We start from the raw sequence: 22,897 nt of genomic DNA, 5'->3' as shown, positions 1-22,897 counted from the left end.
CGATGCGTCAGGTGCAGAGAGCGTGGGAGGTCACGCGCACGTGTGCTGCGACTCGAGCAAGTATAGAGCTTTTCCGCAGAGTGATAATGGAAAAATTTTCGTTACGCGACCTCTATTGTTGCGCCTTTGCCGAACTTTGCTTTGTTTTCACCGACAGCGAAGCTTTATTTCCCGCTAATCGTTATCGCGCGCGAATTCGAACGATGCGAAATACAGCAGCGATAAATAAACGCGAAAAAAGGGGGACGTTTATCCACACGCAACGAAGCCCAACTAATCCCCTCGGCTGTATCGATGCGCCTTTAATTTCCACGCACGCGAAGCAAACGCGCATACAGAGCTGCTGGGGAATGCAAACAATAACCGCGCGCGGCAAAAACCCCGGCATAAACTTCCATAATCGGATTTCATTGAGAGAGAGAGAGAGAGAGAGAGTCGCAGAGCATCGATCCTCCGCGAGCGCAGGCATCGCTTATAAATCGCGTATAAATTCGATTAGTCAAAAATCCAGCAACGCCGGCTGACACACCGCTCGCCCGCCGTTTCAATCTTCATGCAAAGTACAGCATTCGTATGCATAAATTTTTGCGCCTCCGTGCAGCCGCTCGCTCGCTCGTTTTAGGTATGTGTGGAGCGTAGCCATCGACGTCGTCGTCGTCGTCTCTCTCTCTCCCTCGTCGCGTGTGTCCCCAGAGTGCCTAACCTCGACACTATAAGCATCACACGCGACTTCGTACGTCGTCTGCGGCGGCGCCGACGCATTATGCAGTGTACGCACGTAAGGCGTTCTGACGGCGCCGATATCGCGCGCAACAGACTCGAACAAGTTCGAGCGAACCGCGTATATACGTATAGCTATATACACACAGCGCGTTCTCGTCATTCCCGTCATGGAAAACAGTTAGGCGCGCGAACTGCCTGACGCCGGGGCTTATATTGCTCCCCTGACGAGTTGGGAGCAATTTTTATCAGCGGGCGTCAACTTCGCGTTGGATGCGCCTGTGCAGTATCTATAGGTATAGCGAAAGCCGTCGGTTGCGTTTTTTATGCAGTGTGTGCGAGGGAGAGCTGACTATGAATAATTCCGTCGGTTTTGATTTAGTTGTGGAGAGTGTACTTTTTTATAGAATGAAAATCCGATGATCGAGTGTTTTTACGAAATTGCGCGAGCTGTGATACAAATACAGCTTGTACGGTTTGGACAGTGACGCATAAGAGGCAGGACGGAATCGATCTCCGTCTTGGATTTCTTCATTGCAACGCGGGCTATATACCAGGTCGAGATTGACGCGCGTCAATATAAAATACAACTCAAAAATAGAAAACTCCACTCTGAGGAAAATTGCATTCACGCGTACTAACATAAGTGCATCAAAACAGACAAAATCCAAGCGAAAGCACCCTCCAGCGGACGTATATAAAATAATCATCACCGCGCATACGCACCCAGAAAAAAAGCCAGCCTGAATCGCCGCGTGATTTACGGCGACGCGCATCCTTTCTCTCTCTCGCCGCTTGCGAGCGTATACAGCGGCAGCGCACAAAAGCGTATACGCCGAATCGATAAAACGCTCGTTAAAGTCGCGGCTGCCGAAATTTCGCCGTTTTCAATTCGACCGCGCTGCCGAAAAAAGCCGAGCTCATATATACAGCCGGCCGCTCGTAAAAACAACCGCGTGCACACTTACACACACGCACAAAACCACAGGTGAGAGCTGAAGGCAAAAGACGAGTACAGATCGAGGCGTGTACAGAGAAAAGAGAAAGAGGGCGAGTCTCGCGGCGAGATAATTCAGCGGCATGTGCGCCGTGCGCTCATGCATCTGCCGAATCGCGCTCTGAATGCCGAGTGGGATATATACGTAGAAACTCTGGGCGGTGCGCGGTGCTGCTCGGAATATCAAAATCCGACAACGCAACACACCCCCTCCGCTCGAATCAGACACTATATCGGGCCACGGCAACCTAATACGTTAACGCATTCAATTCTCGCGCAGGTGTCCGCGTTACTTTCTCGATTTATATATTCGCGTCCGTGTGCATCGCGGCGCTAGAAGGGGGCGGAGGTACCAGAAGCCGTTTCCTGCCGTCGTAAACTCGCCTTTTATTATTGATAGTCTGCCGTGTGTGTGTTTGTGTGTACGCGTACGTGTGCATACCTCCCCTTCGTGCGAAATATGTGTTCTCCCCCCCTAGAAGCCTCTTATACTTTCGGCTCCTCTGTACGTACTATAGCTATACGCATATACGCGTGCGTTCAATGGCTGCGCCAAATAACGCGCTATATCGCTATAAAATTCAATCCAGCGCGTTCCTCTCGCGAAATTATGCTGGCTGCGGCATACGCGCGTTCGTGCGTTTTGAGGCTGCGAAAGATGGGCATTTGCTCTTTTTTTTTCATTTCCGAAAATGCGCGCCGGTGACGCGTCAACCTCGGGAGTATTTTATGAATTTTTTTGTTGATAAATTTCGGGGCTGCGTTGAATCGACGGGGAATTTCGAGCGCGATTTTTTTTGAAGGGAAAAGAGCAATGTTTTAAAACGGGATACGATTCGTGCGTTCAACGCGGGAAATGTTAAAAGCGCATCCGCGATAGATATAAAAAATTAAATAATCGATAGACTGCGCTACAAACCACAAGCGAGCGACGTAATCGGTAAATTTAAACGAGCTGGTTCCTGGTACTTTGCTCGCGGCTCGATTAATTGTAATCCAGTGTGACTTTATCGAATCAAGAGCTTTAGTCAATCGAGAAAACGAAAACAATATCAGCTCGAGCTGCGTGTGTATTTTAAGCGAAAACAGCTTTGATACGAAACTTTTTCTATAACGGATTTTAAACTTGCGAGGCACAAAAAGAGAAACTTTCACCGTGGCACGAAAAAAAGCGAAAAATAAAGCCATCGCGGACACGGGCTGCTCGAGTGCGCCGCACGCAAAGTCTTGGGAAAGTTTACGGCGTGCCATCGGCCAGCTCTCTCGGCAGAGGCCGCATGGCATCGGTAAATTTACAAATAAGCCGTCAAGTAAGTTAGGAAAGGCGACCTTTAAGGCGTTAAACTTAAGAGACACCCGACTCCGTTAATTCGTCATTAAGCGTATGAGACTTTACTACTAGCTCGCGGACGGCACTCTCCTCCGACGTGGTAATTTTCCCTCTCACACTCGCGCGTGCTATACACGCGGACGAAGAGTGGAGTGAGACTCGAGCGCAGGCAGTAAAGCGCTTTATTAGCCATAGTCTCGAAATTGGCCCTTCGCAGCTCTGCTCCGTCGCCGCGGCTCTCCCTCTCTCTCTCTCTCTCTCTCTCTCTCTCTCTCTCTCTCTCTCTCTTTTGTCGAGATATCCGCTTGACTCTGGGCGAGGGAGGTGGAGAGAAAAATATATAGGAACGACACCCGCGTAAAACCTATATAGTACAAGAGCTGCAGCGCAGCCACGCCGTTACATTTAAATTTAGGATGAGAAAATTATTTCATGAGCGTTCGGTCTGTGAAAATATTTCGCCCCGCTTCGCGAGTGGGCTTTAAACGCGCAATTTGCACTTTAACGCTTTGACTTTTATACGACCGCGAGAGCAGCAGTCGCCGAAGCTCGACCGGCAGTTTTCCAGCAGACTTATAGTTTTAAACGAGGGACGCTTTTTTCGTCGAATGGATCGTAAAGTGTGCATTAGATCGGTTGGCCAGAGATAGTTCGTATAATGCGGTTCTGGTCTTATTTCGTTCATTACTGATGATGACATTGTCTTATTTATAAGTAAGAGGAATCGAAAATCAATATTCAATTCATTGTGTGATAATGTTTATAATAGTTTTAAAACCGGATTAATATTGTTATGAACCGATCAAAAGCAACAATATAGGTTATTTGAATCGTACCTCAGAAAGCGCAATCAATATGAATCTTTCATTCCAACGAGTTTTTTTTACGATTTTCAACAATATTTTCAATGTTTTCTGCTTTCGCATAAAAACACCGCACACACTCGTTCCTAGAAACGCTTATTTAGCTCGCTATGGATTCATCGGGGGTATTATTTCGAACAATCACTTTTTTTATCATTTCCTCGAACAAACGTTAAAAGAAATCGTTTCCAACGAATTTTTTATATTATTTTGGATAGAATCGGATTACTACGATAAACGCGTCGGTTCAGAAAGTAAAAAAAAATAATAACAAAAGCCGCTCGATAACTCAATCACTTAAAATCGAAACAAAGGCACAGCACACGCGCGCGGCGCATTCACTCTCTCGACTTTCAAGGCCGAAAAACCAGCAGCCAAACACGAAAAAGTCGAATAAGAGCACTCAGCAGATTGTTTTTTCTCCTTTAACGCGGAAAAGAGCGAAGGCAGCAACATCATATAAGAGGCCCTGGCGAGCCAGAACAAGATAAAGGCAAAAAAACCAAGAGCCTCGCGCACATAATGCTCAAAGGCTCGATTAAGCGTATACGCGTATACATATACATATATCCACTCTTTCGACCGGCCGGACTAGCTGCACTGACGTGTAAACGAGCGAGTTAATGCGAGGACCGGTCCATTAAAGACGATAGCGTCCTTGGACCGGCCTCTCCCTCTCGCTAATTAGAGCCACCTCTCTCTCTCTCTCTCTCTCTCTCTCTCTCTCTCTCTCTCTCTCTCTCTCTCTCTCTCTCATTCTATACATCGCCATAACGCTCTCCTCTGCGGCGGCAAGGCGGCGCCAACAGCAGCAGCAGTGCGCCTTTTAATATTAATAAATTTTCGCGCGAGCTAATGCGACATTATGCGCGCGGGCTCCATTACCGAGGAGGTGGTCGCGCGCTCGCGCCCTTCGAGAGATACTGCTAGCCGCACCGCAAGGCTCTCCTGTCCGCTCTTTCTCTAGTCCCCCTGGATTACCGCGATGACCTACAGAGTGGACAGCTCGTAATTCCATTTACGCCCCGGTGTGTATATGCGCGAATCCACGCGGCGATTCGCAGATTATCCGCTGCGGAAAGTGTCGCGAATATGAGACGGGATTTTGTCGTTTTTTTTTATTTTATTTTCTCACGACGGGTTTAATGAGTTTGTTTTAAAGGAGATTGGCACGCCGATGTTTTCAGGACGAGTTTTATTCGCGGCCGCGCGCGCAGGCGTTTGCGTAATGAGTTTGCTGAATTGCCGCGAGTCGTCTCGTGTCGGCTGGAAGCTGCGTTGCGGCATTCACTTTTTAAATTATTATTGACTTACGCTCGTGGAATGCTGCGGACGAGTTATGCTCTTTTTTCGTCGCCTTTTGGTAATGTTTCGGCCGGCTTATACGCGGAGTTTTATGCAATGCTGATGCTTGTGCGTGCGGGTTTTATTTGGATTGGTTTTCCTTAACTGGGACGAAAATAACGCGAGGTTAATGTGCGTCGAGTGTGCATATTTTGGAGAAACACTTTTCTTTGTTTTGGGTGATATGTTCTGCTTCGCTGATAAACAGCGGTTATTTCTAACGTAGATATATCAGCTTTTCGGTCGGTTATTATAGCTTCGTTAATGCATTCAGAGAGTTATTGGTCAATTACGCGTGCTAAATCAATATAAAGAGAACACACTGGATTCGGCTGTAAATAACCCAGAAATGAAATTACAATATAATAACTCTGTTGTTCGATTTCACGCGATACAATACTTGTTTAATGGAATGAAAATAAAACATTCAAGCTCGCCGTTTGCCCGTCTCGTACATCAGAATGCATTTTTCAATTAGCACTTTAATGAAATCCCTTGACTCACGGTCCAGATAGGCGAAGGTATACGAGACTGATGCGACGCATCGCTCGATGAGTTTTACGAGATCTGCGAGACTGAACAGTCGCAATTTCCGTTTCAAGCCGCAAAAGTGTCACTGACACGTCCTCTGCCGGTATGTTTCATTAAATTACATCGAGGATGTAGCACTCCGAATTTATAACATTTAATAATCGCTCCCGAATGCCTCGGAGTTACAATCCTAAAATCAAGGTTTGGCTGGGCCGAATTCGGAGCATTTCAATTGCGTTCGAAAAACTGATCATATTCTAATCAATAGCTTTGCATTATCTGCACCGGATGTGAATTAAGCTTTGCCATATGATCCCTGGAATACGCTTAACCGACGCGCTTGACTATTATAGCTGAAATCGCACTATTAACATAATTCATGTGCCCAAAACAGTTTCCCACAAAACAGTTACATCTACATATTTTATCGGGGGATTAATGCGCAATCGTCGACTATAGCTAAGAATACACTTCCATGCATAAAACATACCGAGAATCAATACACCGAACGAGTCGCCCTTCTCCGAAAACGATAATAAACGAGAAGGAAACCCAGAAACGGAGTATACCCGATTCGTTACGTTCGCAAGTTCAACCTCGCTTCTTTCGGCAAATTTGGATCGACACCGTGCGATGTATACGCGGCTTTGTCGCGCGGGAGAAAGAATATAATGAAAGAATGCCAGCGGAAAGTTCGCCAGTGCAAAAGCAAACTTGCCACTCGAACGTTCTTCAAGGAGCATTTTCGCCACCCTCGACGCTGCGTTCATTGTCGTCTGCGCTAACAAGAGCCGCCCTTCTCACCTCTAGTTCGGCTTCTTTTCACACTCCTCGCGCGATATTTCTCCGCGAGCTCCTTAGTCGGCTGGATATTTACATCGAACTATCGAGTTTCTTCTTCGTCTCCGCTCCCGTTTGCCGATCTCTCGACGACGGTATGCATATTTGTATATTTAAAGAGCTCTCGTGCTGGGTTATACGCCTCGAGGCTGCGAGATCCGCTTCGTTAATAAACTCCGCAGATGCTCGGTCATCGAAGGTACACGCTTTTAATGAAACAACTCGATTTTTCCGATACTTATCGAAGGGAGCTCGAACCGGATCTGAAATTTTCTTTTTCTCTTCTTCGACCTCGTTTACCTTTTAGCGAACTTCGAGCTTGATCGCGTTGTGTGCGCCTTTTTTGTCTTCTGTCTCGACTCGCTCTCTATTCATCGACTCGAGGGGGTCTTCTTTGATAAAATTTTCCAACGAACTGCTTCATGGATGATAAATAATTCACTTAAATCGCGCGTGTTCTTAATTCGCGAAATCGAAATCTATCAAAAGCTCGGATGTTCCCCCCGCGCGTGCAGTACAGCTCGGTCGCGAGGTTGGGTAAGTAACAGAATTTCCGGAGAGCGACTCGCAAGTTTTGTGGAGCTCTCGGGGGCGCTGTTAATGAGTGCGCGGCGCAGCCAGCGGCATCACGAGCGCTCGTCGCGCGGGATCGGGAGCATCGGAAGCGCGTCGCACGAGCTTGGCAGATATTTTAATGGAAGTTCAAACTTAAGATATTTCGCAGCGCAGCGCAGCGCAGGGCTGCATGACAGAGAGAGAGAGAGAGAGAGAGAGAGAGAGAGAGAGAGAGAGAGAGAGAGAGAGAGAGAGAGAGATCGGGATGAAAATGAGAAAGAGAGAGAGAGAGAGAGAGAGGAGAAGAAATAAGGAGTCTACGACGCTGAGAGTAGGACGAGCCGCTCAAGTGTTCATAATGAGATGTTAATGGAGTGCCCGTAAAAAACGCAGGCGTCACGTCACGGTATCGACAGGTCCTCTTCTCTCTCTCTCTCTCTCTCTCTCTCTCTCTCTCTCTCTCTCTCTCTCTTTCCTCTTTTTTCCTCTTCTTCTTCTTCGTCTCTTCCTGCGTTCCTCATTCCGCTCGAGAGCCGGCCGCCCTCCGCCCCGCTAACCTTATCCGCACAGCCCCCGCTTGAAAGTCAACCCTCATCCCCGCGAACCTGCCCCCCTACTGCCGGAGAGTCGAGAATGTCGTCGTTGAAAGAGTGAGATAATAGGAGAAAGGGAGGGGCACGGAAGCGGCTCTTCCTTGTAATCTATTTTGTCTTCCGCAGGCCTCGGGTTACCGCCGCCACCACCGCCGTGAAAGAATACGAACTTCCGAGCCAGTAATTGAGAAAAAAGATGGCGACCCGACTCACTCTCCGGATACACGTTTATTCATTTGATCGCGGCGGGGAGCGCTACTCGAAAAATCGAATAATTGATTGTGCTTTGTTCGAAGCAGGCGCGCGAGACCGAAATGTAGCCGCGTATTTTATATATATATATATATATATACAAGCTTTGGAAAGATGTACGGTCGACTTTCGCGCAATAATGAGATTCCCGTATAAATTGCCGGGAGAACGAGAGGGCCTTGAGTTTTTGCGATGTAGCGACATTTATAATGAGTTTTCATTAGCTCTTGACTCTCTATCTCCCTGTCGCCCCCTAATGGTTTCGTCTGCTAATGGTCGACGCGCCTAGACGGTATTCGATGTTGTATACCCTGCTCTGTACTCTGCGAGGCATAAAGGGGATTATGAAAATGAGTTATGCTCCTCTCGGATGGATCAAGGCGTGTAACCTTGTCATGCTAAACTTGCTCTTCCTTGTACAACAGCTTCGTACGATTGTTCCCAGCGCACACTCGAAGAAATGTAACCACACGGCAAAATCCGAAGTTTAGTATTAAATAGTATACAAATTTTACTTCCATTCTTCAGCCACAACGTCAATTCCGATTCCCGAATAGGCGCGTAAATTTTGCCGCTCTCGATCGCGCTCTTAAAGAGCCACGCGATATGCCATCATCAACGACGGTAAAATAAACGAGCCGAATAACAATGAAATTTTCGGCACGATGCAAGCCATCGTGCGTGAAAGCTCGCGCAGCGCTGAAGCAGTCAAACAATGACTCGGTTGGTGTACAGGGGGGCCTGCAAAATTGTCAGTTCTCCGTCTAAACCACAGGGGGAGAAGATTCATATGCTCATTTAGCAATTACGCAGGGTATACGGCGCACGACTTCGAAAACCGCGGTATTAACGTGTTGTCGCAGCCCCGGTGAGAAAAGCCTCTGCCCCGCGCGCGCACGCGTCCTCCTTTCCCCGCATAGCGAGAGAGAGAGAAGGAGAGGGGCAAAAAGAGCCTGATGGGGTTAGCCGTAATTTGCATTCGCTCGCGGTGCTGTGCTGATCGCATTTGGTTGCACGCAAAACAGATAGTTGGTGCAGCAGAGGGGAGAAACGCGCTCAAGATGGTGAATTCCTATCTCGTTTTGTCGCGCATGACGGAGCGCCCAGAAATTTAACCGGCGATTCGGCTCTTTGTTCCTCTTTTGCCGCTTCGCGATTGAGTCTAAATGACGGGCCATTGTTTTGGCTGAGTGCAAACGTTGGGAGGAATTTAACACTCGTTTCTTGTTCAGCAGACTGGGCCGTGAGAGCGCGAGGATATAGCTGATCAGCAAAAGCACGTGTTTCCTTTCATCTCCTTTCAGTATATTTTAGTAACGTAATTACTGGATATAGCGAGTTAAAAAAAGATTAGCTTAGCTCGGGCTGTATTATAAATAACGTTCGTAGGAAGACGCGATGAAGATCAACGACATTATTAGTAGTCTGGCTTGTCTCGCCGCGTAAAAATAGTTCAGCAACGTAGCGGTCGATATGGTTATATGTAAATCCATTATTTTTCCATATCTTACCTAGCGAATTGATAAAGCTTGTTAGAATTTCAATATTTAATTCATCTCCACAGTTAAATCTTTCAAACTGTTTAGATATATTGTTTCAATTGATTAGCTTTACCCTGTAGCGAGAGAGTAACGCTCGGTCATTGCTTCAGCGGTCGTTAACATATGAATGGTCTTTTCAGCGCCTCCGCAATCTACATCAAACTATTGGAGCGCACGTTTTATTGATCTTTTATTAATATCCAATGCAAACAGGCTTCAAAACCTACGCAATGTTGCATTCTCGTGTATTTTAAAAGAAGGTATATTTATACTGCAAAAACTTGTCTGCAAACTAGCTGGAATTTGTGTAATGAAAATACTCTTTACAACAAGGTACACACAGACCTATTCTTATCAACGTTTCTCCCTTGCATTCGTACATAACGGATTTTATGAATCTGTTGAAATGTCACGGGAAAATGAAATAAATGCACGCGCACGGCGTATTTCCGCGTCCAAAGCAAAGCTGACATTTAATAGAAATAGCGCTGAATTTTCTGTTAGTACACGGAAACGCTTTTACAAACGGTAAATATTTTTCGGAGAAACCGCGATTAAACTCGAATCGTTTCGCGATTCGCATATCATACAATATAAATCCTCGCATGCAATTAGAATGAAAAATACCAAAACATGGAGACGATATCTTCCAACGACGTCACTAATTGCGTCGCGCAAAAATTTGTCGCAAAATCAGCGAAAAAAGTCCCCGCAAAGCCACAGTGCGCCCCATCAGGGTCAAATGTCAATCCATCCCGTGCGCCGCGGCCGTATACGTGATTTGTCGACATGTCGGTAACCACCCCCCCCCCCCTCCCCTGCGGTGGGGCAATAACAAAGGGAGCTCGCAGTCGGCGCCGATTAAAGGCCTGCAGTCGCCACTTTGTTACAACGCGCGCGTCCGTCGTCATCTTCGAGAAAGCCGTCGCTGCTCACAAGAAAAGCCCCCTCCCATCAAGCTTTAAAACAAGTTGCGAAACTCGTTAGTTTCCGAATTCGAGGCAAAAGATTTAGCTCTTTTACGACACGAATGAGAACCTCCCTTCCCCCCACTTCTTTTTTTCCTCCGCGGGAGGGAAACGCGAGCGAGACAGAGCCTCGACCGGGTAATAAATTTTCGAGTGGGGAAAGCCTAATAGAAGGGGGTTAAGTGCTGCGCGCCAGTCCGACTCTCTCTCTCTCTCTCTTTCCCGTTATATACCCCTAGTGCAAGCTCGCTCACATCCCACCGTCTCTTTTCCCTCATGGTTTAACGCCGAGGGAGGAGCGCGGCCCGCGAGACTTTACATCGTCCGAGTCTTATCTGCCTTTGTTCCGTGATTTGAACTTTTCGTGGGCACGAGCGCGCGCGGCGCTGCCTTAAATTATCCTGCACTTGAATGAGCTTGCGCGCTCCTGCGGATTGAGCTACGAGCGCGAATTGACGACGCCGCTATTTAGAGGGTACTTAAAGCTGTCCGAGCGCGAGCTCCCTTGTATGTGAGAGCTATTTAATTTGATGCAATGTTTTTATAAGCAAAACGCGAGGAAAAAAAGATCGCAAGATTATCCATCTCTGTTTCGCTTTAATAGCCGCAGAATGGAGATCCCAGCTACGAAGCCGCAGGTCGAGCCAGCAGCAGCACCGTAAATCGAATAGTTCGTAATGCGAGATTACAGGAACAATGTCCATGTCGGCGCGGTTGAGCGTCGGTGGAAGCCTAATTAATTTCCGAGCTATTTAAAAGCCCCCCCGCGACGCGCAGCTTACCCCCTTCCCTCCTCCGCTCTACCCCTCCCTTCCGTATGTAGCTCACGTGACGCGACTGTTGCGCTCGCATGCCACATAAACTTTGCATTTCGACGATACCTACTCTCCCGAGGCTCGCAAGCGCCGAGTCGATTACGATCCTCGTCAGGAAATACCGTGTAATTGCCGCCCGCGCATGAGCGCGAGAAAAGCCGCTCGGGAGTGAGGGCGATTTGATGAAAGACAGGGCCGAGAGAACGGACGGGGAACGAGAAATGAAGAATTATGGAAATGAGGATGTAAGGTGATAACGACGGGAATATTAAAGTTATCGCTCGTTATTGAATAAAGTTTTTCGAGCGAATGGCCTTTAAATTAGTTCGTGACTGGCTGCCGAGCTGAAATATTGACTTGTACTATACACTCTTTTGAGACTAGTTTATCAACACACAAATCGCGGGGGAAAGTTGTACGCTTTATAATTGTTTTCACCGCTGCTGAAACCTTCTATATAGATTATTACTGCTGTAATGAATTATACAACAGCTATTGCGAGTTAGTAACTGGGAAATTAAGGCCGGCGATGATTTATAAATAAGTGCGGCTGTTTGTATTGCACTCGCGAGGTATAGAAAGCAAAGTGTTCGTTATTTCCTAGGAGAATGAATTCCATTTAACGATAGATTTTATAATTGTTTTGATGATGTGTAAACAGTCGATCGCGAGAATTTCCAGCTGTTTTTTATGTTCCATTTAGCAAACAATCGACCGACGGCGCTGGCAGAGGCGAAAAAAAAGAAATTCAAGATAGAGAAAGTTAGAAATTACAGTAGTGAGAGAATGAGGTGCCGAGTTAAGGCGCGAAGGTTCACGAGTGCATCGGCCACGTCGTGTAATCGATATAAGTGTGCGAGAGCGTGGGTGAAACTGTCTGCGGCTATGCAACATAAGTTTTTGTTACCCCCTCTAGGCCAAAGAGAAAAGCTAGTACAGGAACGAGCTACACTGGTGAACGTAAAGTTCGCGCGCGCCTCAACACAACTTCGCCGCGACTCGTGAATTTTTCAAGCTTGTCGATAGAAAGTCGATCAAATGGCTTTGCTGGAATTACGTTGATTAAGTTCAGCGGTTCTATACGCTCGCCTTTTTTCAGGGCTCTATACACGCTCTCGCTGAAAATACATGCTATCTTTGATTTTCATTAATTCATTTTGTGTACTAAATGTAGCACGTGCTATTTTCGTTATTTTTCCAGACGGATTTTATTAAGTTTGTAAGCTTTGCCAGGTATATAACGGGTATTCTATTATGTATTGAGAGAACGACATTCGAAGTTGCTTCGAGCTATATTCTTGTGGGATTTATTAAAAAGTCTCGGCGATCGTATAGAAGAATCTTCTATTAGTGATGCAATGGTCGAATCTAAAAATTCCCACTATTTACGAATTTTATATTTTTCAACATCGGCATGAGAAAACAGAAGTGGATCGCATATAACGAGAAATTCGATGAACTCTTTTGCTCGTCCAGAAAATTAACGGAACATTAAAATAGAATTTCTGACAGGATGGTTCATTAGCCTGCAGTAATGTAAAAATTAAAGTCCAGCTGTAGAGAGTTGTGCAATTATACTGCAAAACCGATAGAATATAAAATACTTCAGTTAATCATTTCAAATGAAATTTCTTCATTCCGATCAATAACCTCAATTAATCCGCGAAATTGCCCGAAACCTCGTTGAAAAATTCGTCAAGTCCTGTCGATCACGAAGAGTCACACACCACACGACAATACACAGACATATCGTACTATATCTCGCTCTCGCTTTTTCTGCTTGCAGGCATGTCGCTGTGGAGGAAGGGCGGAAATAGAGGTCCAGGCCTCGGAAGATGGGGTTAAGCAGATAGGCGGGGAGAACGAGCAAGAAAGAGAGCGCGCGCAGGGAAAGAAAGGGAGCAGGAGAGCCAGAGGTCACACACCGGATGCCGACGAGGACGACGACGCTGCCGGCGCCGACGACACCGCCGCGGCGCACAATGCTCTGCCAGCGCAGCCTTGCCATTCTCTTCATCGTCAACGTGCCTATCGGTAAGCGAGATGGACTTTGATTTTTTATTATCTTTCTCTAATTTATCATCGCGTAACAGACAATTATTTAGACTGCGACACTTGAACAACGGTCACCGCGCCTCGTCAAACAAACACGCGCCGATGCACTTGAATTTCAAATTGTTTACCGCGTTCCCCCTTTTTGCGCGGCATCGAATAATACCCAATATTGCAGCCGGCTATAAAAAGGAGCGCTTTTCTCTTTTTCGTCCGGCGCGCTCATTTCGCATCGACTCATCAGTGTCAGAAATCAACAGACGAGAGAACTGTGCGCACAGAGCCACGCGTACGTGCGGAGGGGGATGAAGGAAAAAAAAGTCGGTCCGAGAGCCTCCGCGCGCATTCCTTTCACGTTCCTCGTGAAATTTTTTTCCTCCAGAGAAAGAATGACTCTGCAACAGAGATACGATTGTTCTAAGAGCTCCTCGGTTTGCCTTATCTGGAAACAAGGAACTTTCCAGCCAAATTGGCGGCTCGGCCGGTCGGCCTGTCTCCCGTGTGCGGTAACTTGATTAATCGCTCCGGCGTCTTTTGCAGATGGATACAGGCGCGCGCGATGTGTGTATAACGTCCATCCATCGCGGATTGTTATTTTGCCAGCTGGCCTCAGCCTCTGGTAGCGAGGGTCGATTCGTCCGGATTAAATCCGCGAAGATCCTTCCGTGTCATCGTATAAGAAGCTGGAATGAATTTTTCAAACACTTGCGATGGTATTGACGACCGAATCGTACTCTGAATAAATTGGCAGTACCGCTCGTTATCTTGAATTTTTTAAGCCCCGCTAATTGGCGCTACCGCTTCTGAGAAGAGGCCATGAATAAAAGTTAAGGCGGTTAACCTTCTTTCGTAATTTCCTTCTAATAGAAAATGATATATTTGATGCGTATACGAAGGCGCGATCGCTTCCACAAAGCCACTCGGAAATTAAAATAGTCGTATCAAAGCATAACTCCCCCGACGATATTTCCATTGAGAATTAATCTGATTCGGCCGTCATCAAAGAAAGAAGTAAACTCCCTCGAGGATCCTTTCGATGCCTGCATATACACACATAATAAGCGCGGAATCCGGCATTATAGGTATACACATATACAGACCGCGGCGCACAATATCCAGAGTGCGGGGGTGTATACAGAGCGCGCCGCGGCGCGTCTTTTCACAGCCGGATAAGACTCGTCGAGTAAACGTAAGTCCTATCCAGGGGTGAAACGAATCAGTCAACAAAAAGAAGAAGGAAAGAAAAAGCGAGGCGAAGCCGAGGAGGAAGCATAAGGCAAATCTAAGGTGTAGGAAAAGAGCTCGAGGGATATGCTCGCGCGTCCCTTTGACGCGCGCTCATCTCTCGTTCCCTCTTCTTTCATTCTTTCGCTTACACTACTCCTCGAAGAATTTCCGATTCCCGAGCAAGTCTCGCTCTCCCTCCCTCTCTGCGTCTGTTTTCTCACACTCTGGCAGTGCTCTTTGTGTGCGCAGATCCACCGCATCCGTTATACACTACTCGTTTCGGGCCTGGCAGGCAAGTAGCACAGCTCCGAATACAGTCGGCCGCTGCTGCTGTTTGCGTAGGCAGCCTCCGCGACGCTCGTCATTGATCCTCTTTGCTGCTGCAGAAAGGGAGAAAGAGAGAGAGAGAGAGAGAGAGAGAGAGAGAGAGAGAGAGAGAGAGAAGCCAGACAGAGAGAAGCGGTTTCACGGGGATTTCCCATATTTCTCTTCGAGAAGAAGAGCGAGAGAGAGAGAGAGAGAGAGAGAGAGAGAGAGAGAGAGAGATGGTTTATAAGACTTCCGTGACTGTCACCATTGGGCGTCTCCGCTCGCGCGCGAGTTTTCCAGCATCTCCTACTCGAGGCAGACGGCCAACGAGATTGTACCTACAAGGTTTTGCTGTCTGCCGCAGTAGCGGCTACGTGTACCGCTTCTTCCTTCCGGTCGACGCGCGCTCGCCTGCTCTCCTTACGCCGCTCGGTCCTTTTGTGGTCGTCGGAAACCTGTCTCGTGCGATCCTACCAGCGCGGCTATTTTAGATTCGATTTCAAACGATGACGACCGCTTCTGCTGCTGGATTTAGCGTGCGAGTCGAGGTAATGCGATCGGGCACGATTGACCGGAGCTCCTTTGTTATATTCACTCTCGGGGCTATTTGAGTCGAGCTTTGGAAGTTTCGAGGAATTATGCATTGGCTTCTCTATTAACGAGTATTATAATCTTGCTATACAGAAGAGAACATTAGAAGCGAGTTAAAATAAACGGTCGGATAATCGATTCGTGGATTCAGATTCGGACGAGATTCAAAAGCATGCGCTTTTCCAATAACGCTAATGTCCCCTGTTTACGTGAAGCGAGTTGACCGATACGGCCAACGACTCATAAAAAATGTAGAAGACACATATATACGAGCTAACACGGCTTCAAGTTCGAAATAGAAAAGCTTAATTATCCAGTTCGATCTAATTACCGACCGGTTTGCGACGACAATCTTAATCCGATAAACGATACCGTGTACCTCTACACGAGCCACTGGTGAAAAAAGCCTGCAACGAGTAAACAATAAACGAAGCGCAGAGAGGGCGTCCGTCGGCGGCCTAGCTCAAAGTTTCCGCGACGGGTCAAACAGACTTACCTAACGAACGTGCTTTTTCGGGCCGTCTTTTTGTTTCAACGAAAAGAGACAACTACACACACACACAGTCTCTCCCCGAATGAAAGCCGAGGACGTGAACGGCAGCTGCGGCGCGCGTCTTCTGATTCTCTTCCACCCTCTGTTTTTCCATCTATTTCTTGCGCTATCGCCCCGTTCTTTTTTCATCCCCGGCTGTGTCTCCGTCTCCCGAGGTCCGCTCGCCCCATTGCCGCTGGCGAGTCTTTTCTCTCTCTCTCTCTCTCCCTCTCTCTCTCTCTCTCTCTCTCTCTCTGTCTCCTCGGCGACCGCACAGTAGTCGTCTCGCCACCAGCTCGCGGCTCAATTCAGTTCTGGACTGTGGTTATCCGATTATCGCGAGGTGTGTCTCTCGCCCGTCGCTGTCGCAACCCGGTCCTGTGCACACACACAGAGCACCGGCGTTTCGGGAATTCTCACCCCGAGAGAGGACGCTGGAAATGAGAGAAAGACGGACTTGAAAGAGAGACGAAAAAGGGACTGGACGATTTCGCAGCGGTGCGCGCGTTTCGTTTTGAGGGATTTTTTGAAGTTTGAAGTTAAACGGTGAAAGCTGTGGAAATTAACGACTCTGGAGTGTCGAGTGAAGTTAACGCTATGAATAAACGAGTGGGAATTTCGACTCTGGTCGGACGTTAATTAAGTTGAGAAATAACTGCATAATTTTCGTCGGTTAATATAATGGAATTAAACCGCGAAGCCGTCTGTATAAATAGACCGGTTTAATATTTAGCCGCGGTTATATTCAACAATCTTAACTCGGCCAACCTCGTTAAGCGATATTTCCATTTTCACTCGTTCAAATATCCTATACACAGCCACGCACTCGACCCCCCTAATGCATTTATGGATAAGTAACCAAAACCTGGCGCGGCACTTTTGCCGATCTATCGGGCTTGCGGCAGCGCACTTTGCGAATTGCCATTGAAATGGCGCATCGCCGTTCCCGAGACAGTTCCTCGCGGCACTGTTCTCCGATTCGCGGCACGAACTCGAACACCTACTCTCCGCGGCGGATAAGACAGTAAGAGAGAGACGGAGAAAGAGAGCACGAAGTGTCACTAGATCGCCGTTAATTTGACGGGAGACGCTCACTTCCAGCAGCCATTGTGTAACCGATCTGTGTGGATGTAAGAGGACGAGTCGGAGGAAGGGAAGCCGGAAGGATATCGATATTGTCGAGATGTGCACGCTGGGGTGCTTTCTATACCGGCTGGCGTCGTATGATTTTCAGTGGCCGGACGCACTGCTCGTTAGATAAGGCGATCGGTGACGGCGTATGCGAGATTTTTCTACGCAGGCACATATTTCACAATAAACTAATGGGCGGTCGTTTATCACGAATTTCTATATCGCAAATAATGAGCGGAAATAATTCGAGCGGTATTTCATCCACGCGACCGATGAAACATTTTACGAACAAAAGTCCATTATATTTAATTGCCAGGCTGCAGGGTGATCATTTTTCGAACTCGCCGCCTGTAAAAGCCTTACCGCCCCAATGCCGATAAACTAGTTACCGAAAACTCGGCCAATTAGCAAAAAAATAAAAGCCCCGGGATGGGACTACCAATTTACGACTTTACCAAAAAAAAACCAAACAAACAACAAGTTAAACGCGAAACAACAAAACGCAAAAGAGAGAGGGGGATATGAAAAGCGAGAAAGTAATATTGAAAACAGCCGTTGATTTATTAGTCCAGCGAAAGTGCGGCTGTCCAGAACTCGATCGGGAAAGTACTCGCTTGGGATTCCCGAGGCGTGCGAAGTCGAAACGCGGGTGCGCGCGCGCAGCGGTCGGGCTCCGATAAATTTTCGCTCTGTTTTCGAGCAATCCCCCCGAGGCTTGACTCAATTAGAGCCAATTAGGGGAGCGCTGCGCGCTGTTGATATAACACCGGTTACGTCGGCCGCGAGAGATGGCGCATGCGCGTAGGAAAACTCGCTTTTCCCTGCTGCTATACTGCTTTTGCCGCTGTCGTCGCGGCGGCGGAAGAGAAAGTGTGCGCGCGGATAAATAAGACTCCGACGCACGCGAATCGAATCGTTGTGTCAATATAGTGAACTTTGAGAACTCGTTAGGAAAAACGCACTCGGAATACTGCCCGCCGAAAACTAAACTAAGTCCGCTGCTGAGTAAATTCGTTCTGAGCGATTTGAAAGTATAGCGGAGGTTAGATGCACATTCGACGGGTATGACAACTAATGATTCTTTCGAACTATTCTGTAAGGGAAGGGCCGGTGCGGCTCGAAAAGGGGCGCAAAGTTGAAAAATTTTCCAATTATCGTGGAGAAAATATCGAAGCTAGTTACACGGACGTCTATTCACATCTCGGCAGCAGCAGCAGCTTGGAGCCAATCATGCCTGGGTTAAGTCAATCCTAACTTCCCATATTCGAATCGCGGGAAAAGTTCGCGGGCGGCCGCGTAACTTTCGAATGATTCGTAGTTAAAATATCTCGTTTGAAATTAAAGTTCTCCCTCTCTTCTCGACGAGAGAAGGCATCGGCGCTGACACTTAATAAATGAAGCTCTCGCGACTCGCCGAGCGGGGGAATTAAAAATAAGAGAGTGAGAGAGAGAGAGAGAGAGAGAGAGAGAGAGAAGGGGATGGGACGTGGACGAAGCTCGAGCAGCGGCACCAGCAGTTGCGCTCCGGGAGAGGAAAAACAGGAAAAAGGCTGAGAGGAACGAGCTCTGACACGGCTAAGAACGGCACGAATTCCATGTCAACTCACACGAACGACGGGCGAAAAACGCCCCGGAGAGCGCCGGCGAGACTCTGTTTTCCGTGGAATTTCTGCTGTCGAGTCTGATTCCTCGGCGGACCACGTCCACTTTTCCCTCCCTCCCACCCTCTCTCGCTGCTTCCGTGCTTCCCGAGCTTTCCTCCGTCCATATAGAGCCTGCAGTCGAGTGGCTCTTTCTCTCTCTCTCTCTCTCTCTCTCTCTCTCTCTCTCTCTCTCTCTCTCTCTCTCTTCTCCTGGCGTAGCCTCTCCCTGCTCGCAAACGCCGAACGTTAAGATAATTTCAATGACCGGCGTACGACGTGGAATGTAATGCTGTCGCCGTCGATGCTGGATTGGAAATCTGGAAAAATCTCTTTCGCAAAGAAATCCTCGGCATTTTTTCCGTATCAAAGCGACGCCTCGGAAGGAAATAACGGCGGACGAGCTGTTAATTTTCGAGGCTAGGCGATATCCGGCAAAAACAATTTTCTCGTTAGTAAAGTGCCTTGGGTTTTGTTTCAGCGCGTCGAGCTAGGCATTCAGTTTATTTTCCTCGCTTCGAGCTCGCGGCATTAAAATCGTTCTCGCTCTCTTTCTCTCTCTTTCTCCTCACCCCCGCCCGTCTCTTGATTTTCGTTTCACCTCTTTTTTCCTCCGCCTTTCTCGCTATACTACTCTCTTTCTCTGGCATTTTTTGTATTTATCTCTTCTCTACGCCCGCTTTGTTCCTGTTTTCTTTTCTCTCTCGCACTCCTTTTTTGCTATTCGAACCGGCTTGTAACGGGTCAAGTTTTTAACTAAATTATTTATGAATATGAAAGCGCTCCTTTTGTCAACGGAATCCAAGTCGGCGTAAACTGTCGTAAGCTAAGCTATTTAAAGAAGTTTCACGAAGTCTTCTTCGTTTTATCAAACTTTTTCTCGGGCTGCCAGATTAGCATAAAACAGATTTCGAGTATCGATGCCCGCGGACGCAAATAACTCGATGCCTAATTCGATTTCCAAAATATAGTACACCCCATCAATAACCCATATCGTCACGTGAATCCAAAATCAAATCGCGGCGCGTAATACACTCCTGGAAACAAAGGCAACTTACTCCCCCGAAACGAAATTTAATTGCGAGCGCGCGATAGTGTCCATAACGCTCGCGTCGAGTTTCAGCAAGCCGCAGCCCTTAATTTAATGATTCTTCATCACCGTAATGACTACCGCTCGATTTTCTCCGCGGCGAGTGTCCCCATTAACGGGCTTCTAACAATTACAATTAAAAACTCCATCCCTCTCTCCTCGCCTTGCGCACATCGCATAAACCATCCGTCTCTCCTTCTTCTCCTTCCCCTCGTCGCGGCCGCAGAGTCGTTACTATTGCCGTTATTATGCGTCGGCGAAAGGAAAAAAAATCACCCGAGAAAACATAAGGCGGCATTACGCGACGGCGCATAAACGCAATATGCGCTATATACACACGGAGGACAAGAAGAGTTTCGCGGAGCCGATGATGGCAGCGGCGGCAGCAGCGCCTAAACCGAGCCATTTGTCCGAGGCGCCAAGCAGCAGCTCTCGCTCTTTCTCTCTCTACCTGCGGCCCGTTGATAACGACTGCCGCGCCGTTCATATTTTACGCGCGGCTCATCAATAATTCATGCCGTGAATAATGCAGCGCTGTTTCGCTTTACTCTATACGTGTATATCTATATAATACTCGTAGAGCGTGAGTACGTGCGTGTGTGTGCGTTATATAAAAGCGTATGTGCGCGCGGCAGCCGACGAAATTTCTCAAACCCCTTTCGCTCCCCGTATCGTCTGCTGCATCTGGTTTGTTATAGCAGGTTTTTCCTTTTGTTCTTTGCACCCCCGGCTGTCTTTAAAGCGCCTTACTCGCGGCGAAGTTGAAAAAACGCCGCCTTTGCCTTCAGGCAGTGATTTCTCATGCTTGTTTTATTTATGGCTTTGCGATGTTGTACAGATCACGGGGATTCTCCGGCTGACCTTTTCCCGGCCCGACTTTCTCGGGGAGAGAGATTTAAGCTAGAGGCGGAAGTACCGCGAGCGGCTGTATCATATATAGACTTATGTTTTTTTTTTGGATCCGTTTACTCGGTGTTTTCGATTTTTTCCGAACGCGCGAGACAAAATAATCGACGAATACGCTCACGTTCGCACGGCGAGAAAATCACATTTTCGAGCTCTCTGATTATGAATGAGAGCTGGAAATCCGTAGGCGCGCTGCACTTGATTGTCAATGCTTCGCGTATTCTGCGTGTGAGCCGCTGATAAAGCGCGATTCATACACGTTTCATTGGCATGTAGTACAACGTTTATTACAAATCCGCGCCGAAAATCCGTGAAGCTCGCGCACTGCCGAAATTCCGAGTAAATATCGATGCACCGAACGAACGTCCTAAATATTAAGCATCCGCCAACAACGCGGCGAGATCAATTTTTAAAAACAGCTCCCTAGCGCGTAAATTTTTAAATAATAAATTCACAGCAGCGCGTGGCGTTCGCGTAAATCATCAAAATGAAGATACACTACTGGCTCGGTCGGAAAGAAAAAAAACTGAAAGTTGCACCCTCCGGCGGGACCATCCCGCCACTTATCATACACATACGGCGAGCGTATCGATGGAAAAAAGACGCTATCCGTAAATAAAACGCTTACTCGGCCGATTGGCATTCGCGCGAGTAAGGCGGCAATAATTTCATTGCCGCTCGCCTCCGAAGAACATATTCGATAACTCGCCATCTCTCTCTCCCCCAGCCGTTATCGCGTTACATACATCACAGGCGCCCCGCGGCTGATAGCCACTCCCACGCGTACGAAACTCATCGCACGCATACGATTTCCCGACGCTATACGAATCATCGCGTATGTGTGTGCGCGTGTACGAAAAAAAGAACGAAAAGTATAAAAAGCGCCATAAATACATCGCGCGCGATGAGGAGGAGCTCGCGCGCCGGCCGAGAAATAAAGCAGGAGAGAAGAAGAAGAAGAAGAAGAAGTAACAGAAAGGGAGAGTAAGCAGTAGTGCAAGCCAGGCCATAAACCATCGCGAGAGGAGTACATAAACGGAAGCGGCCGAGAAAAAGCTGTGTATAGGGTCGGTCCTCGGTGTCCGGTCCCTGGAGAGACGAGAGAGAGAGAGAGAGAGGCGAGATCGCCGCCGGCCTCTCCCCCGAGTGCCACTTTTCGCGGAGCTTCGGGACTCGACCGAAACAAACTCGAGAGAGCGTCTTTTGAATTCTCGCTGTGTTTGTGCGTGTCTCTCTATATCGTCGTGTGGCGATGAAGTGTCGACGCGAGCGTATATGTATAAGGCGCTTTTCAACGATCTCTGCAGAGTATGAAAAGGGGCGGAGTCGCTTTTGTTTGAGCTTTGCTGATTCCTCGAGGGTGGGCTACTACCGCGTAACCGACTGGAAGTGAGCCGCTGGTTTCTTTGATTCCCAAGGCCCACGGCGAAATTTTCTTCGCTCTCGGACTTGCCACGATGTCAATAGCAGCTGTGTTTCGTTCTTGCGCCTGGCATTTGTCATGCGCCGGTCTGAAATTACGCCGCCAGTTTTCTTGCGGCTTACGTTCGAGTAACGTATGCGTGGACGTGAAATTCCGAAAATCAGGTAGCTTTTTCGCGCAGCTTTTATTCCGCGTATACACTCGACAAAGGACCCGCTTTTTCCTGCAATTGCGCAGGTCGTTCGCGAGGTAATTCTGTGCAATCAAAAAAAAATTAAACCTCTATTTCGTTTGCCAGAGTAGAAAAAAAATTGCAGTCTGATGAATTTTTCATTTTATTACGAGGAAACTCATTTCAAAGACAAAACACGGCTCATAGCCGCTGAATTAACGCTCGCTCGTGGCATTATCAACTCCCCAGCTGCAAACTCTAGCCATTAATCCGTCCATCCATCTGCAGGCCACTCGCATAGCCGAGCGCTCTCTCTCTCTCTCTCTCTCTCTCTCTCTCCTCGCGTCCATTTTACATTTTAATCAAGCAACACAAAACCATAACATTTTCCGAGCGTCGACGCTACAGCAGTCCTACCGGCGCATCCGATACATCAAATCAAGAGGACTACGGCAGCGCTACATGTAGCCTCTCG

At 47.7% G+C, this 22,897-nt stretch overlaps 1 protein-coding gene across 2 annotated transcripts in view; it reads left to right on the top strand.

Annotated features, from left to right (window-relative positions):
* LOC100120354 (lachesin) overlaps positions 1 to 22,897 on the top strand; it is a 74,724-nt gene that overhangs the window by 26,507 nt on the left and 25,320 nt on the right. For both annotated transcript variants that reach the window (XM_031922803.1, XM_031922802.2), the window contains one exon: positions 13,136 to 13,383. In XM_031922803.1, the coding sequence (XP_031778663.1) occupies positions 13,278 to 13,383 (106 nt within the window). In that variant the 5' untranslated portion in view covers positions 13,136 to 13,277. The remainder of the gene's footprint in view (positions 1 to 13,135; positions 13,384 to 22,897) is intronic.

The sequence above is a fragment of the Nasonia vitripennis genome, chromosome 2 (genome assembly GCF_009193385.2).
Source record: "Nasonia vitripennis strain AsymCx chromosome 2, Nvit_psr_1.1, whole genome shotgun sequence".
NCBI lineage: Eukaryota > Metazoa > Arthropoda > Insecta > Hymenoptera > Pteromalidae > Nasonia > Nasonia vitripennis.
This window is presented reverse-complemented; position numbering and strand designations above follow the sequence as displayed.